Genomic DNA, 15,089 nt, shown 5'->3' with positions numbered 1-15,089 from the left:
CGTTAACTAGTGCCTGAAAGACAGCTGGAGCGTTAACGAGGCCGAAAGGAAGAACCCGGTATTCAAAGTGCCCTAACGGAGTGTTAAACGCCGTCTTCCACTCGTCCCCCTCCCTGATGCACACGAGATGGTAGGCGTTACGAAGGTCCAGTTTGGTGAAAAACCTGGCTCCCTGCAGGATCTCGAAGGCTGAAGACATAAGAGGAAGCGGGTAACGATTCTTAACTGTTATGTCATTCAGCCCTCGATAATCCACGCATGGGCGCAGGGACCCGTCCTTCTTCTGAACAAAAAAAAACCCCGCTCCGGCGGGAGAGGAGGAGGAGACTATGGTACCGGCGTCGAGCGAAACCGACAAATAATCCTCGAGAGCCTTACGTTCGGGAGCCGACAGAGAGTATAATCTACCCCGGGGGGGAGTAGTTCCCGGAAGGAGATCAATACTACAGTCATACGACCGGTGTGGAGGGAGAGAAGTGGCCTTGGAACGACTGAACACCGTGCGCAGATCGTGATACTCCTCCGGCACCCCTGTCAAATCGCCAGGCTCCTCCTGTGAAGAAGAGACAGAGGAAACAGGAGGGATAGCAGACATTAAACAGGTCACATGACAAGAAACATTCCAGGATAGGATAGTATTACTAGACCAATTAATAGAAGGGTTATGGCGCACTAGCCAGGGATGACCCAAAACAACAGGTGTAAAAGGTGAACGAAAAATTAAAAAAGAAATGGTTTCGCTATGATTACCAGAGACAGTGAGGGTTAAAGGCAGCGTCTCACGCTGAATCTTGGGGAGAGAACTACCATCTAAAGCGAACAAGGCCGTGGGCTCCCTAACTGTCTGAGAGGAATGTCATGTTACCGAGCCCAGGTCTCGTCCATAAAACAGCCCTCCGCCCCAGAGTCTATCAAGGCACTGCAGGAAGCAGATGAACCGGGCCAGCGGAGATGCACCGGAAAGGTAGTGCGTGATCCAGAAGGAGAGGCCTGAGTAGTTGCGCTCACCAGTAGCCCTCCTCTTACTGATGAGCTCTGGCTTTTACTGGACATGAGGTGACAAAATGACCAGCGGAGCCGCAGTAGAGACAGAGGCGATTGGTGATTCTCCGTTCCTTCTCCTTGGCCGAGATGCGGATACCCCCCAGCTGCATAGGCTCAGCCTCCGAGCCGGCGGAGGAGGGTGGCAGTGATGCGGCAGGTGGCAGTGATGTGGAGAGGGGAGCAACGGAGAACGCGAGCTCCTTTCCACGAGCTCGGCGACGAAGATCAAACCGTCGCTCTATGCGAATAGCGAGAGCTATTAAGGAGTCCAGACTGGAAGGAACCTCCCGGGAGAGGATCTCATCCTTAACCTCGACGAGGAGACCCTCCAGAAAACGAGCGAGCAAAGCCGGCTCGTTCCAGTCACTAGAGGCAGCGAGAGTGCGAAACTCAATAGAATAATCCGTTATGGATCGATTCCCCTGACATAGGGAAGACAGGGCCCTGGAAGCCTCCTCCCCAAAAACAGAACGGTCAAAAACCCGTATCATCTCCTCCTTAAAGTCCTGATACTGGTTAATACACTCAGCCCTCGCCTCCCAGATTGCCGTGCCCCACTCACGCGCCCGTCCGGTAAGGAGAGAAATGACGTAGGCGATGCGGGCTGCGCTCCTGGAGTAAGTGTTGGGCTGGAGAGAGAACACCACATCACACTGAGTGAGGAATGAGCGGCACTCAGTGGGCTCCCCAGAGTAACACGGCGGGTTGTTGATCCTGGGCTCCGGAGACTCGGAAACCCTGGAAGTGGGCGGTGAATCGAGGTGGAGTTGGTGAACCTGTCTTGTGAGGTCGGAGACTTGGACGGCTAGGGTCTCAACGGCATGTCGAGCAGCAGACAATTCCTCCTCGTGTCTGCCTAGCATCGCTCCCTGGATCTCGACGGCGGAGTGAAAAGGGTCCGGAGCCGCTGGGTCCATTCTTGGTCTGATTCTTCTGTTATGTACTTGAGTGAAGACCCAAAAGCGGTTTTAACAGAAAACAGAGTTCTTTAATGAAAAACAGGAATGGCATAAATCCTCTTCCAACGTAGTCAATGGAACAAAAAGAACGTTAGTATAATGCAGGATGCACCTGCCAGGCAGACTCCGACAGGATAGGACAAGGTGGAAGCAAACGAGACGACAGCTTGCTTCTGGCATCAAAAACACAAACAAGAATCAGACACTGAAAGTAGCAGGAACAGAGAGAGAAATAGAGACCTAATCAGAGGGGGAATAGAGAACAGGTGGGAAAGAGTGAATGAGCTAGTTAGGGGAGATGTAGAACAGCTGAAGAATGAGAGACAGAGAAGGTAACCTAAAAAGACCAGCAGAGAGAGACAGAGTGAAGAGAAAGGACAGGAACAGACATAACAAGACATGACAATTTATCAGACTAGGTTATAACGGACTAACATAAGAATTGGAGTTGATGACAACGCAATATACATTAAAAAAATGTAAATGCACAACTTGATGAAGCCACATATTTAGGGACAGAGCATGTTCTGATTGGCCAGTGAAGAGTCAAGCCTCGACACACCTACAACAAATGTGTTCATCATAACCCAGCCTATTCGCACCTCCGTTAGCTTTTGCGCTCATAAGTCCTGCAGGGGAAATAGCAAAACAAATTCTGAGACACCCCCGTACCTATAGAGCTACCACCAGTCTAAGACTTGCCATTGTGTTAAGTTTGTTAAAATAGAGCCCATTATGCTCTACAGCTGAATTGTGATAGGAGCTCATGCTGACAATATAATTACAGATTGTCTGACACTCTCTCTTCTTTTGTCATCCTTCTATTTTATTCTCTCTATGACTCTCTCTTTACCTCTTCCCCATCCCAATTTTTCCCCACCATCTCTCTCTCTCTCTCTCTCGCTGTCTCCGTCTCTCTCTCTCTCTCTCTCTCTCTCTCTGTGCAGTGGCAGCAGTGGGGGTAGTGGCGGGCGAGAGAACAGCGGTGGCAGCAGCATAAGTGTTCCTCTGGCCGTGCCCACTCCTTCCCCTCCCAGCTTGGGACCAGGTGAGCCCAGCAATACATCGCCTTTAGATTAGCTTTGCATAGAGCGTCTGCCAAATGACTTAAATGTAAATGTAAATGTAAATTTAAATAGTCATTCTATTATTGTAGATTCTTTGCTAGCTTAGTATTTAGGTGTCCATTCTACTGAATTATCTTCTCTTTTAGCCTAGTTTAGCATTCAGCCTTCCATTCTGTTTGCTTCTCTGTTAGCATTGTTTAGTTCAGCAATTAGCTGTCGGCACTGTCAAGTTAGCTTCTCTGTTAACCTATTGGTAGTGTAGCATTTTAGCCTTTTCATTCTGTTAGCTTAGCATTAGCCTTTCTGTCTAGCTTTTCTGTTAGCTTAGTATTCAGCCTTCCTTTCTGTATAGGATCTCTGGTACCTTAGCTTAGAATTTAGACTTCCATTTTGGTACCTTTTCTTCTCTGTTAGCTTAGCATTTAGCTTTCCATTCTGTTATCTTAGCTTCTTATTTTGTTTAGCATAGCATTTAGCTGTCCTTTCTGTTTGACCAGTCTTATTCTTTTAGTATAGCAGTATCGCCTATTTCTATCAGGCCTTTTCCTGTCTTCAACTTAGCATGTGTCTGGTTATTGTGTCAGCTAATCGTTTCATATTCATACGCTTAGCTGCCTATTTGTTCTGTCAATTTGGCATCTCTTTTGGCAAACAATGGTGTTTGTCTGTTTGTTTTAGCCTCATATTATGCATCAGTTTTCCATACAATTCAGCTGTCCATTTAGATCTAGATTCATATGCATATTTTGATGATATTTTGGCAGCACAGTATATCTTCTCATGGAAGTCTTTTTTTCTGTCTGGTTGGTTGTTGTACACCAGCCACAGCTGAGTCACTTCCATCCAACCACACACTAAATAAGTGCAGTTAAGACCGGGCCAACTTCAGTGAATTCACTAACTCTCTCACTCTCCTTTCCCTACCTTCTTTCTCCGTACCTCTCTCCCCACCTCAACAACGACCGCAGCAGTCCCCCAGGGCCCAGGCCTGGGTCCCATCCCCATGTCCCAGTTTGGCACCATCTCGAGGCAGGTCTCCCGCCACAACTCTACCGCCACCTCAGCCTCCATGGTGTCGGCCACAGGTACCTACCGCCGGGCGCCCTCCGGCAGCTCCCATTTCTCCATGTCTCAGCAGCCCCACCTCAACGGGGGACCCGCATACCCCCAGAACTTAGGTAAGACCACGGGAAGAATTTTTGTTGGATTATGGTTGAAGTAATGTTATGTCCAACCAAAGAAGAAAGTTAATAGACCGTAGTTGGATTATGGTTGAATGTTTGTAACCGACCAAAGAGCAACATCAATAGACCGTCGACTCAGTGTGTCCTGGATAGGAGTCAGTTTGAGGTAGCTCACTTTAATTAGCCTACAGATTGTCAACAGTGTAACTAGGTTGAATATAAAATATCCTCTGAAATCCTCTTTGATTGATTTGATCTTAACCAATACTCTCCATAATTTTAATGCTTGGTTTTCTTGCGGTGAAGGAGTGGCGGACCAAAACGCAGCGTGGTTATATTGATTCATGTTTAATAAAAAAATGATAAACACGAACACTACAAAACAATAAACGTGGAAAACCAAAAACAGCCCTATCTGGTGCAAACACAGAGACAGGAACAATCACCCACAAACACACAGTGAAACCCAGGCTACCTAAGTATGATTCTCAATCAGACACAACTAATGACACCTGCTTCTGATTGAGAACCATACTAGGCCGAAACATAGAAATACCCAAATCATAGAAAAACAAACATAGACTGCCCACCCCAACTCACGCCCTGACCTTACTAAATAATGACAAAACAAAGGAAATAAAGGTCACAACGTGACACTGTGCTATTGCCTGTGTGAGAGATGGTAAAATTCCTAAGAAATCTCCACGTGTTATTACGAAAAGAAACTGGAAGTGGTTTGATATTCAAGGTTTTTTACATGATGTATCTAGCATTGAATGGAATAGAATGGAATGAATCCCTGGTGTTGAACTAGCCTTTTCTTACTTCCACAACGCATTCTAGGATGTATGCAATAGGCCTGCCCCTTTTAAAAGATTCAGGATTAAGGGCAAAGAGAACCCTTGGTTTGCTAAGGAATGTACAAAAATCATAAGGGAACGAAATGCTATGTGGGCTAAAGCAAGAGGGACTGGTTTGCCAGATGATTGGAAGGCTTTTAAACATCTTCTAAATATGGGTGTAGCTATGATCCATAAATTGAAAGCAGACCAATACCTGAAATCTACTTCACAAAATGTAAATAATCCATCCAAATTTTGGCAAGTAGTGAAGGGTTTGGAGTGCAAAAAAGATACACAGCTTCCCAAACAATTGTTGGTCAATACACAGATTGTAACTGAGAGAACCTCCATTCTGAAAGCCTTAAATACGCATTTTTTAGATGCAGGCAGTTTATTTGAAAAGGTCAATGGTATAATTGAGCCCCCTATGAATTTACATGACATCCCTGTGCACTCCTTCACCAGGTTCTCCTTTTCCTCCTTCTCTGTTTCAGAAATGTGTAAAGCCCTGAAAGAAATTGATTAAAAAAAATCCCCTGGCCCTGATGAACTAGACCCCCGCCTCCTACACCTAGCTGCTGACATCATTGCTCCCCCCTTAACATGTATTTTTAATGTTAAGGGAATCCCCAAGTTATGGAAATCTGCTTTTGTACTGCCTCTCCTGAAAGGTGGAGATCCTTCGCTACTTGACAACTATCGACCCATATCAAAATTGTCTGTACTGTCAACGGTACTGGAGTCCTTAGTTAGTAGACAGCTAAAGGTCTACTTCCAAGAAAACAACATCTTAAATGGAATGCAATCAGGTTTTAGGTCTGGCCACAGCACTTTTTCAGCAACATTGAAGGTTTTAAATGACATCCAATGTGCTCTTGATAAGAAGTTACATTGTGTGTCTGCTTTTACTGATTTGTCGAAGGCTTTTGACACCGTGGACCATGCTGTGTTAGTGCAAAGGTTAAGATGTTGTGGAATTACTGGTCATACTCTAGATTGGTTTATAAATTACCTATCAACTCATACACAATGTGTAATGGCGGATGGTTGTAAATCTGTGTCCATAGAGGTGTGCTCAGGTGTTCCACAAGGTTCTATTTTGGGCCCATTGTTGTTCATTTTGTATATCAACAACATTGGGGATCTTATTGAAACAGCGGATGTTCATTTTTATGCAGATGATACTGTTCTTTATTCAAGTGGTAGTAGTTTATAACTTTACATTTGAAAATGCCCAAAGAGCATTTAACATCATACAACAGAATCTGTATGATTTAAAGCTGATTCAAAATTTGGGTAAAACAAAATGCATGGTATTTTCAAATGCCAGGCATGTTACAAATCATGTCATTGCTCCATTGGCTGGACATACTATAGAGCAAGTTAAAGTGTACAAATATTTGGGTGTGTTGGTTGACGATAAGCTGAGCTTCACTGTGCATGTGGAGTACTTGATAAGGAAGCTCTAGCTGAAAATAGGATTTTATTACCGGCATAAGGCTTGTTTTTCTTTTGAGGCCAGGAAGGAGCTGGTACGATGTACATTACTGTCGGCTTTAGATTGTAGTGATGTTATATATATGCAGGCCTCAGCCACTACCCGAGAGCATTTGATTCAGTGTATCATGCAGCCCTCAGGTTAATTTCAAATCAGAAACATCTAACACATCATTGTGATCTCTACAGAGCTGTTGGCTGGTCGTCATTGACCTTGCGTAGGCTTAAACACTGGTATACACTGATTTACAAGGCCATGTTGGGTAAAATGCCATTTTATCTCTGTTCTTTTTTAGTCAGGTCAATAAATAAATATCAATTACGGTGCCATTCTGATTTACTTCTAACAGTACCAAAAATTAGAACAGGACATGGTAGAAATAGTTTTAGTTACTTAGCTCCATGGTCCTGGAATTCTGTCATGAACATTTTAAAATGTGATGATCTAGTTTCGTTGGAAGAAGAAGAGTGTAATTGTTTTTAATCCAGCTGTTTTTAGTCAAGACGTTTTTGGTTTTAATGTACAATATTTTTGCTGTACTGTATGTGTGTTTATAGTTTTGTTTAATGTTGTGTTTGTGTATGTAAGTTGTTTTGTCTGAAACATTGTTCCCTCTGCTGCTATTGGAACAGGTCTCTCTTGGAAAATAGATGTTATCTCAATGAGAAAAAAACCTGTACACATAAAGGTAAAATAACAATAATTAAATTGCAGGTAAAAGAGGAAGAGGAAATACATCCACACATACTCACATTAGCAGTAAGACAAAGGGAAATCCAGGACACACATATACACATGCCGACATTAGCCGTCAGACGAGGAGGTTTAGGACGAACGTCGCAAACATAAAACCAAGGCATACAGTATCGCTGTTAGCTCTCACACATAACATTGACCCATAAGAGGTAGACTAGTCTGGAGAGGGGAGACAGTGACTGATCTATGTATCTGAAGGCAGCTCTATGGCGGCGAAAATAAATCAGACGTGACTAGTTGAGAGACAACCATTTCATTACTGCTGATTTATGCCCCGGGAGTCAGAGAGGAAAATCACCCTCATGATGATGTGTCACCCTCTATGACAGTGGTTTTCAACCAGTGTGCCGCAAAACTTTTCCAATTCTTGATAACATTCGCCTATAAATGTTACCTGTGGAATGAACGTGGGATTTTGACTTGGGGGCACCAGTGCCGGTAGCAAGAAAATTAATCATATAATCCATTGATTGAATGACACACATGGTTACAAATCTGTATCGTTGTTTCAAGCCCGGTGCGCTGCAGCTGTTTTTACATTTGGATCATTTGAGGGGCGCGTATCATGAGCAAAGAAATTAGTATCATTTTACTTTGCCTGTGAGAACCATTAACACAGGCAAGTCTGAAGCTTAGCAGTACCACAGCCTCTTCCATAGAAACACACGGAGCTTGGCTTTGTGCCCGTGGATGCACCTTTACAATGCAGGAAACCGCTAGTTTCTAGACCTTTCCGTTCAAAGTAAGACCTATTTTACCATGTTTCCCTTTCTATCTGAGATTTGTGGGATGCTCTTAAAGGGGTACACACAAATGAACCATCATGAGTGGGCCAAAGGAACTATGAAAATAGTTGAAATACACCCAATTTAATCTATGAAAAAATGGTTGTCACAGAAAATGAATTATTTGCAGTATGGATCAGATGAGATGAAGGTCATTAACACTTAATACATGATTAGAAAAAGTTTTGGTGTGCCACATCATTTTTTAGCCCATCAAGGTGTGTCACTGATCAAAAGATATTGGGAACCACTGCTTTATGACATCATGCCTTTGGGTGGGAACAATCATTACAACACTGTACTGTACACTGGGTTAGGGTGACGGTCATTCAATGAAGGGCATAGTCATTGTCTTTGTCGGAAGACAAAGGAGGGTCATAAAAAAATTGTATTTTTCACCTGAAGAACAGAAATGTACAGTGTAGCTGTTTGCATTTTATTGCACAGTAAACTAGAAGTTGGTATTATTACACAATAGAAAATACATTTTGACACTTATTTAAAATAATTCCTATAACATTGGGGACTACTCTGCATGAAATGGTACCTCATGGTGTTCATTTCAATTAATCCCAAAGAAACCGAGTACATTTGGTAATAATAATTGGTGAAACTAAATTGTTACAACACAAATAAACACTGTATAGTAAGTATACTGTGAAATATCATGCTGCCAATGCTGAATGTTGTTTGTTTATATAGCCAGTAGGCAAAACTGGTTCAAATAACATCAAAATAACCTAATTTCACCCAGTTTGTTGTAATAACCTCATTTCAACCAGTTTGTGGTTGTAATAACATCATTTCAACCAGTTTGTGGTTGTAAAAAAAATGTAATTTCAACCAGCTTTGCCTGAAGGGTAGGTTTTGGTGTCTATGAGCGAAAGGGGTCACAGCGTCCCACACTGCCTTTCTATTCGCCTAGCTTTCTTATTGTCTTGTTACAGAACCACATTTTGTATATCAGTAAATTGCAAGCCACTATCATAGATAAAAGCTTTGGCTATCCTTTAGATAGATCACAAGGTCCAGTGGTTAAATTGAGAGAATAAAATACTCTTACTCTTAAGTGGGTATGCACTCTTACTGTTTTATTTTGCTCTCTGACAAGCATATTTTTCCTGTGTTTCTCCTCTCTCCGGTATGTCCATCTGTCTGCCTGTCTGTGTTGCTGCATTTAGTGTCTGTGGCTCCTCCTCCCCCTCCTATGGTCCAGCTGACTCCTCAGATTCCTCTGACAGGCTTTGTGGCCAGAGTACAGGAGACCAGTAAGTAACACACACGCACACAATCAAACACACACACACACACACACAAACACACACACACACACACACACACACACACACACACACACACACACACACACACACACACACGTTATGTTCTTCTATCCCCGTTGGGACCTAAAATTGATTTCCATTTAAAATCCTATTTTTCCTAAAGCTAACCCTTACCATACCCCTAACCAAACCCGAAAACTAAACCTAACCGTCATTTTATCCTATCCCCTAACCCCTGAGCATAAAATAGCCTTTGTCCTCATTGGGACGTGAGAAATGTTTCCACGGGAGAGATTTTTCCTTGTTTTTCTATCCTTGTGGGAACATTTGGCGATTTTAGTTCCCCAAAAGGATAGAAGAACCAACGCACACACAGGTAACCGCACCTCAGCCTTACATTTCACACTGTCGCCTATTAGTGCTCTTTTATGCTGTGTCTGTCATGCCTTTCTCATACGCTGGCTACTGCCTTTAGACACACCCCTCCAATGTTTTGTCTGTTGCCATGGTCACTGAGAGACAGTGGTGAGAGTTATATGGTTCTACCTTTGTCCACTGAAAACACGTGACTTAACATTTGGAAAACCGCATAATGTCAGCCAAGTCAAACAAGGTTTTAATCAGACAGGGCATGTCTCAGGGATCCTCCAAAATCCCTACTGTACACAGCAGCTGTTTCCTTGTCCAGGTGACTTTCGTGGTTAATCCAGCTTTCAAATGACAGTTTGATCCTTACTTTCCTTATTTTGCATTTGCATTTCACCTCAAGAAACCTTACTAGCCATATCTGAACTACTGTGTCTGTTTTATGCATACAGTGGATTCGGAAAGTATTCAGAAACTTTTTCCACATTTGGTTACGTGACAGCCCTATTCTAAAATGGATTAAATAACCATTCTCATCAATCTACACACAATACCCCATAATGACGAATACAGGTTTTTAGACATTTTTGCAAATGTATTAAAAATAAAAAAACAGACATACCCTCTTTGCATAAGAATTCAGAGCCTTTACTATGAGACTCGAAAAATTGAGCTCAGGTACATCCTGTTTCCATTGATCATCCTTGAGATGTTTCTACAACTTGATTGAAGTCCACCTGTGGTAAATTCATGATTGGACATGATTTGGAAAGCACACACCTGTCTATAAGGTCCTGCAGTTGACAGTGCACGTCAGAGCAAAAACCAAGCCTCGAGGTTGAAGTAATTGTCCGTAGAGCTCAGATACAGGATTGTATCAAGGCACAGATCTGGGGAAGGGTACCAAAACATGTCTGCCGAATTGAAGGTCCCCAAGAACACAGCGTCCCCATCATTCTTAAATGGAGAAAGTTTGGAACCACCAAGACTCTTCCTTGTGCGGGCCACCTGGCCAAATTGAGCAATTGGGAGAGATTGAGCAATTGGGAGCTCTAGAGTTCCTCTGTGAAGATTTGAGAACCTTCCAGAAGGACAACCAACTCTGCAGCCCTAAACCAATCAGGCCTTTCAGTAAAAGGCACATGACAGCTCGCTTGGAGTTTGCCAAAAGGCACCCAAAGAACTCTCAGACCATGAGAAACAAGATTCTCTGGTCTGATGAAACTAAGATTGAACTCTTTGGCCTGAGTGCCAAGCATCACGTCTGGAGGAAACCTGGCACGATTCCTACGGTGAAGCATAGTGGGGGCAGCATCATGTTGTGGGTATGTTTTTCAGCGGCAGGGACTGGGAGACTAGTTAGGATTGAGGGAAAGATGAACAGAGCAAAGTACAGAGAGATCCTTGATGAAAATGCGCAGGACCTCAGACTGGGGCGAAGGTTCACCTTCCAACAAGACAACGACACTGAGCAAACAGCCAAGAAAATGCTGGAATGGCTTCGGGACAAGTCTCTGAATGTCCTCCTCCAGCCAGAGCCCGGACTTGAACCCGATTGAACATCTCTGGAGAGACCTGAAAATAGCTGTGCAGCAACGCTCCCCATCCAGCCTGACAGAGCTTGAGAGGATCTGCAGAGAAGAATGGGAGAAACTCCCCAAATACAGATGTGCCGAGCTTGTAGCATCATACCCAAGAAGAATTGAGGCTGTAATTGCTGCCAAAGGTGCTTCAACAAAGTACTGAGTAAAGGGTCTGAATACTTATGTAAATGTGATATTTTGAAAAAAAAATTGTAATACATTTGCAAATATTTGTTTTTCCTCTGTCATTATGGGCCATTGTGTGTATATTGATGAGGGGGAAAAAATGATTTAATCAATTTCAGAATAAGGCTGTAACGTAAGAATATTTGGAAAAAGTCAAGAGATCTGAATACTTTCCAAATGCATGGTATAATAAGAGAAGACACTGTTCTGTCATGCTATCTGCTGACCAGTATAGGTCATCACACGGCTCATGTATGGCATAGAATGTAATTGAATAGAATAGACAGGAATATTGGTATAATAGAATGCAATTGTGGTAGAATAGAATACAGGTAGAATATAATATGATGGAATGGAATAGAATACTGGTAGAATAGAATGTAATATAGACTGAGTGTACAAAACATTAGGAATACCTTCATGGACTCTACAAGGTGTCGAAAGCGTTCCACCGGAATGCTGGCCCATGTTGACTCCAATGCTGGTGGTGGACCATTCTTAATACACTGGAAACTGTTGAGAGTAAAAAACCCAGCAGTGTTGCAGTTCTTGACTGTGCCTGTCACCTGCTACCATAACCCGTTCAAAGGCACTTAAATATTTTCTTAATTGTCTCAAGGCTTAAAAATCATTCTTTAACCTGTCTCTTCCCCTTCATCTACACTGATTTAAGTGGTATTTAACAGTTGACATCAATAAAGGGATCATAGCTTTCACCTGGATTCACTTGGTCAGTCTGTCATGGAAAGAGCAGGTGTTCCTAATGTTTTGTACACTCCCTGTATATGAATTCATGTTTTGTTTGTATGATGTTAAGGAGCAACACACTGGTAGGGGCAGAATTAAGTTATTTGTTCAGTTTGGAGTGGTGGAGCTAAGACCATTTCAGAAATGTTATAATTAGCTTTTATTGTTTAAAGAAACCATGAAAGAGATTGGTGTGTTTTTTCACTATTTCATCATGGCATGGGGTTGTGACAGACATTTGTTTCAAATCTATCACTTGATGGTTTCATTTCAGAGAGACAAATTAGCTTGTTTTTTTTCAAAATTCTATATATCTGCCTCACTGTCAGAGAAATAAGTAGTACTGCTAGGTTTTACACAGCCAAATGTAGCAAATAACTTCATTTTTAATAAAGAAATCTACAAATTATATATTTGTGACATCAATATAATTATTTGTTAAGAATTATAATTCAATACAGCAATATGAGATCTGTATGTAAAACATTTACATTTGACATTTTAGTTATTAGGCAGATGCTCTTATCTAGTGACTTACAGTAAGTATGTTCATCTTAAAATAGCTAGGTGAGACAACCACATATCACAGTAAAATGTACAGGATACAAACATTGCATTCCAGCTGAACAATGGATATGTAGCGTTTAGCAAAAAAAACATTGAAACTCAATTAATTAAAAATCAGAGAACAGTCATATTTTACACATACATTAAGGTACCCATAAGAAATCATTTCTGATGAAAAAACACAAATGTGAAAAATGTGTGGATATAGCATTTTGGAAATAAACTTAAACAATTGTTCCTGTTTACACTACAGTATATGTATTTAGGAGTTTTTCCTGGTCAGGTCACATGGTCAGGTGAAACCCCAGGCCATAGTATAGAGAAATTACAATGGCATCTTTTTGTAGGGACTAACTCAGCCATGGTTTGTTGGACAAAGCCTATGGGGAAATGAGTGGTGTTTTTGATAGGGTTTTTGGATATACGCCGAAAATAAGGTATGTGTGATAAACACAGTCTTAGGAGATCTCATACGTTTTGTTCTATGAGATCATCTTCATCAGCTAACGTCACTTTTCTGTGAATTTTTTAGCATTTATGTAGTTAAACAAAGCACAAAACATAAAGGTAATGTTAACTGACTGGTATTATCTCATAGAACAAAACGTATAAGATCTGCCAAGGCTGTGTTAAGTCCAGACCTTATTTTCAACGTTTATCCCAAAACCCTATTCTTTCCCCATAGGAATGGCTGAACGAATCAGAGGTAACTCATTTCCGTTTTTTTAGCACTACAAGCTAGCGAGCGCTATTGATATCACACAAATAAATATAATTACTATAACAGACATACAACAGACACTATGAAATTGTGCTTCCATAATGTCAAATTTATTTTCCTCTCCCCTCCTGTTCAGTAACAGACAGCCCGGACCCCCTTCCACCGCCCCCTCCCGAGGACGTTGTCATGTTTGAGGAGCCCTCGCCCCCTCCCCCGCCCCCACCAGTGGACTACCAGGGGGATGAGGAGGCGGCCGTGGTGCACTACAATGACCCTTATGCTGACGAAGACCCCCACTGGGCCCCCAAGTCCTACGTAGAGAAGGGTGAGTTTGACTGGTACCCCCGGAACTTTAGTGACATCATACACTGATACCAGTTTGAGCATGATTTACATGCTGTTATAAGCTTGTTTTAAACGGTGTGGAGACAAAGTATCATACTTATCCAAAGGACCAATTAAGTAGTATAGGACAGTTACAGTACAGATACTACTAAGGGACACCCACAAATTGTCACTCTTGGGTGTAGGCCTACTATATTATAATATACTATATTATAGTGCTGTATCTCTTTCAGTAATTATTTCACGTACAGCCCTATTCCCACCAGCTGTTCCCCCTCACTCTGTTCTGTCTATGGTCAGGTCGTTATTGTAAAAGAGAATCCGTTCTCAATCATTTACCCGGTTAAATAAATCAATCAAATGTTTTTTTTTACAGTGGTGGCCATTTATGACTACTCCAAGGACAAGGAGGACGAGCTGTCCTTCATGGAGGGCTCCATCATCTACATCATCAAGAAGAACGACGACGGCTGGTACGAGGGCGTCTGCAACGGCGTCACTGGCCTCTTCCCCGGCAACTACGTAGAGTCCATCATGCACTATGCAGACTAAGGGCGGACATTTTGACAGTGCAAAAACGCCAGGAATGTTACAAAGAAACGTGCTGAGTTTAGTATTTGAAACGATAAGGTAGCTTTTAGTAAGATTTTGGCATTTGTTTTGCACGGTCAAATTGTCCTGAAAGCCCCCCATCTCTTATCCACACAGAAAAACGTCAATCTTACTTTTACAGAAAAAAATAAGAAAGAATAAACAAACAAACAAACATAAAGAAGTGCATTGTGACATGAGTGACCGAATGTTTGTTTTTGTCAGTGTCCAAATTGCAATGTTACAAAACAAGCTAAATATTCAATTTACTATGCTACATGTTGGAGGGAGGGGAGGGGTGGGTTGGGGAGGTGGGCCAAGGGATAGGGAATATGAGTTTTTAATGCTAAAAGATATGAACATTAATTTGCTTATTTCTGGTGAAGTTATTTAGTTTTGTTTACAGTACCAGTCAAAAGTTTGGACACACCTACTCATTCAAGGGTCTTACTATTTTCTACATTGCAGAATAATAGTGAAGACATCAAAACTATGAAATAACACATATTGAATCATGCAGTAACCAAAAATAAAAGTTCCAGGTGAAGCTGGTTGAGAGAATGCC

The 15,089-nt window shown here is 42.1% G+C and overlaps 1 protein-coding gene across 3 annotated transcripts in view; it reads left to right on the top strand.

Moving 5' to 3' along the window:
* Positions 1 to 14,810, top strand: part of LOC135516552 (abl interactor 1-like) — a 57,702-nt gene extending 42,892 nt beyond the window's left edge. For 2 of the 3 annotated variants that reach the window (XM_064940919.1, XM_064940913.1), the window contains 5 exons: positions 2,951 to 3,051; positions 4,039 to 4,248; positions 9,317 to 9,403; positions 13,725 to 13,913; positions 14,310 to 14,810. In XM_064940919.1, coding sequence (XP_064796991.1) covers positions 2,951 to 3,051; positions 4,039 to 4,248; positions 9,317 to 9,403; positions 13,725 to 13,913; positions 14,310 to 14,485 — 763 coding nt within the window. In that variant the 3' untranslated portion in view covers positions 14,486 to 14,810. The remainder of the gene's footprint in view (positions 1 to 2,950; positions 3,052 to 4,038; positions 4,249 to 9,316; positions 9,404 to 13,724; positions 13,914 to 14,309) is intronic. The other variant, XM_064940908.1, reaches the window with a different exon arrangement.
* Positions 14,811 to 15,089: the final 279 nt, after the last annotated feature.

This window comes from Oncorhynchus masou, chromosome 3 (assembly GCF_036934945.1).
Source record: "Oncorhynchus masou masou isolate Uvic2021 chromosome 3, UVic_Omas_1.1, whole genome shotgun sequence".
NCBI lineage: Eukaryota > Metazoa > Chordata > Actinopteri > Salmoniformes > Salmonidae > Oncorhynchus > Oncorhynchus masou.
This window is presented reverse-complemented; position numbering and strand designations above follow the sequence as displayed.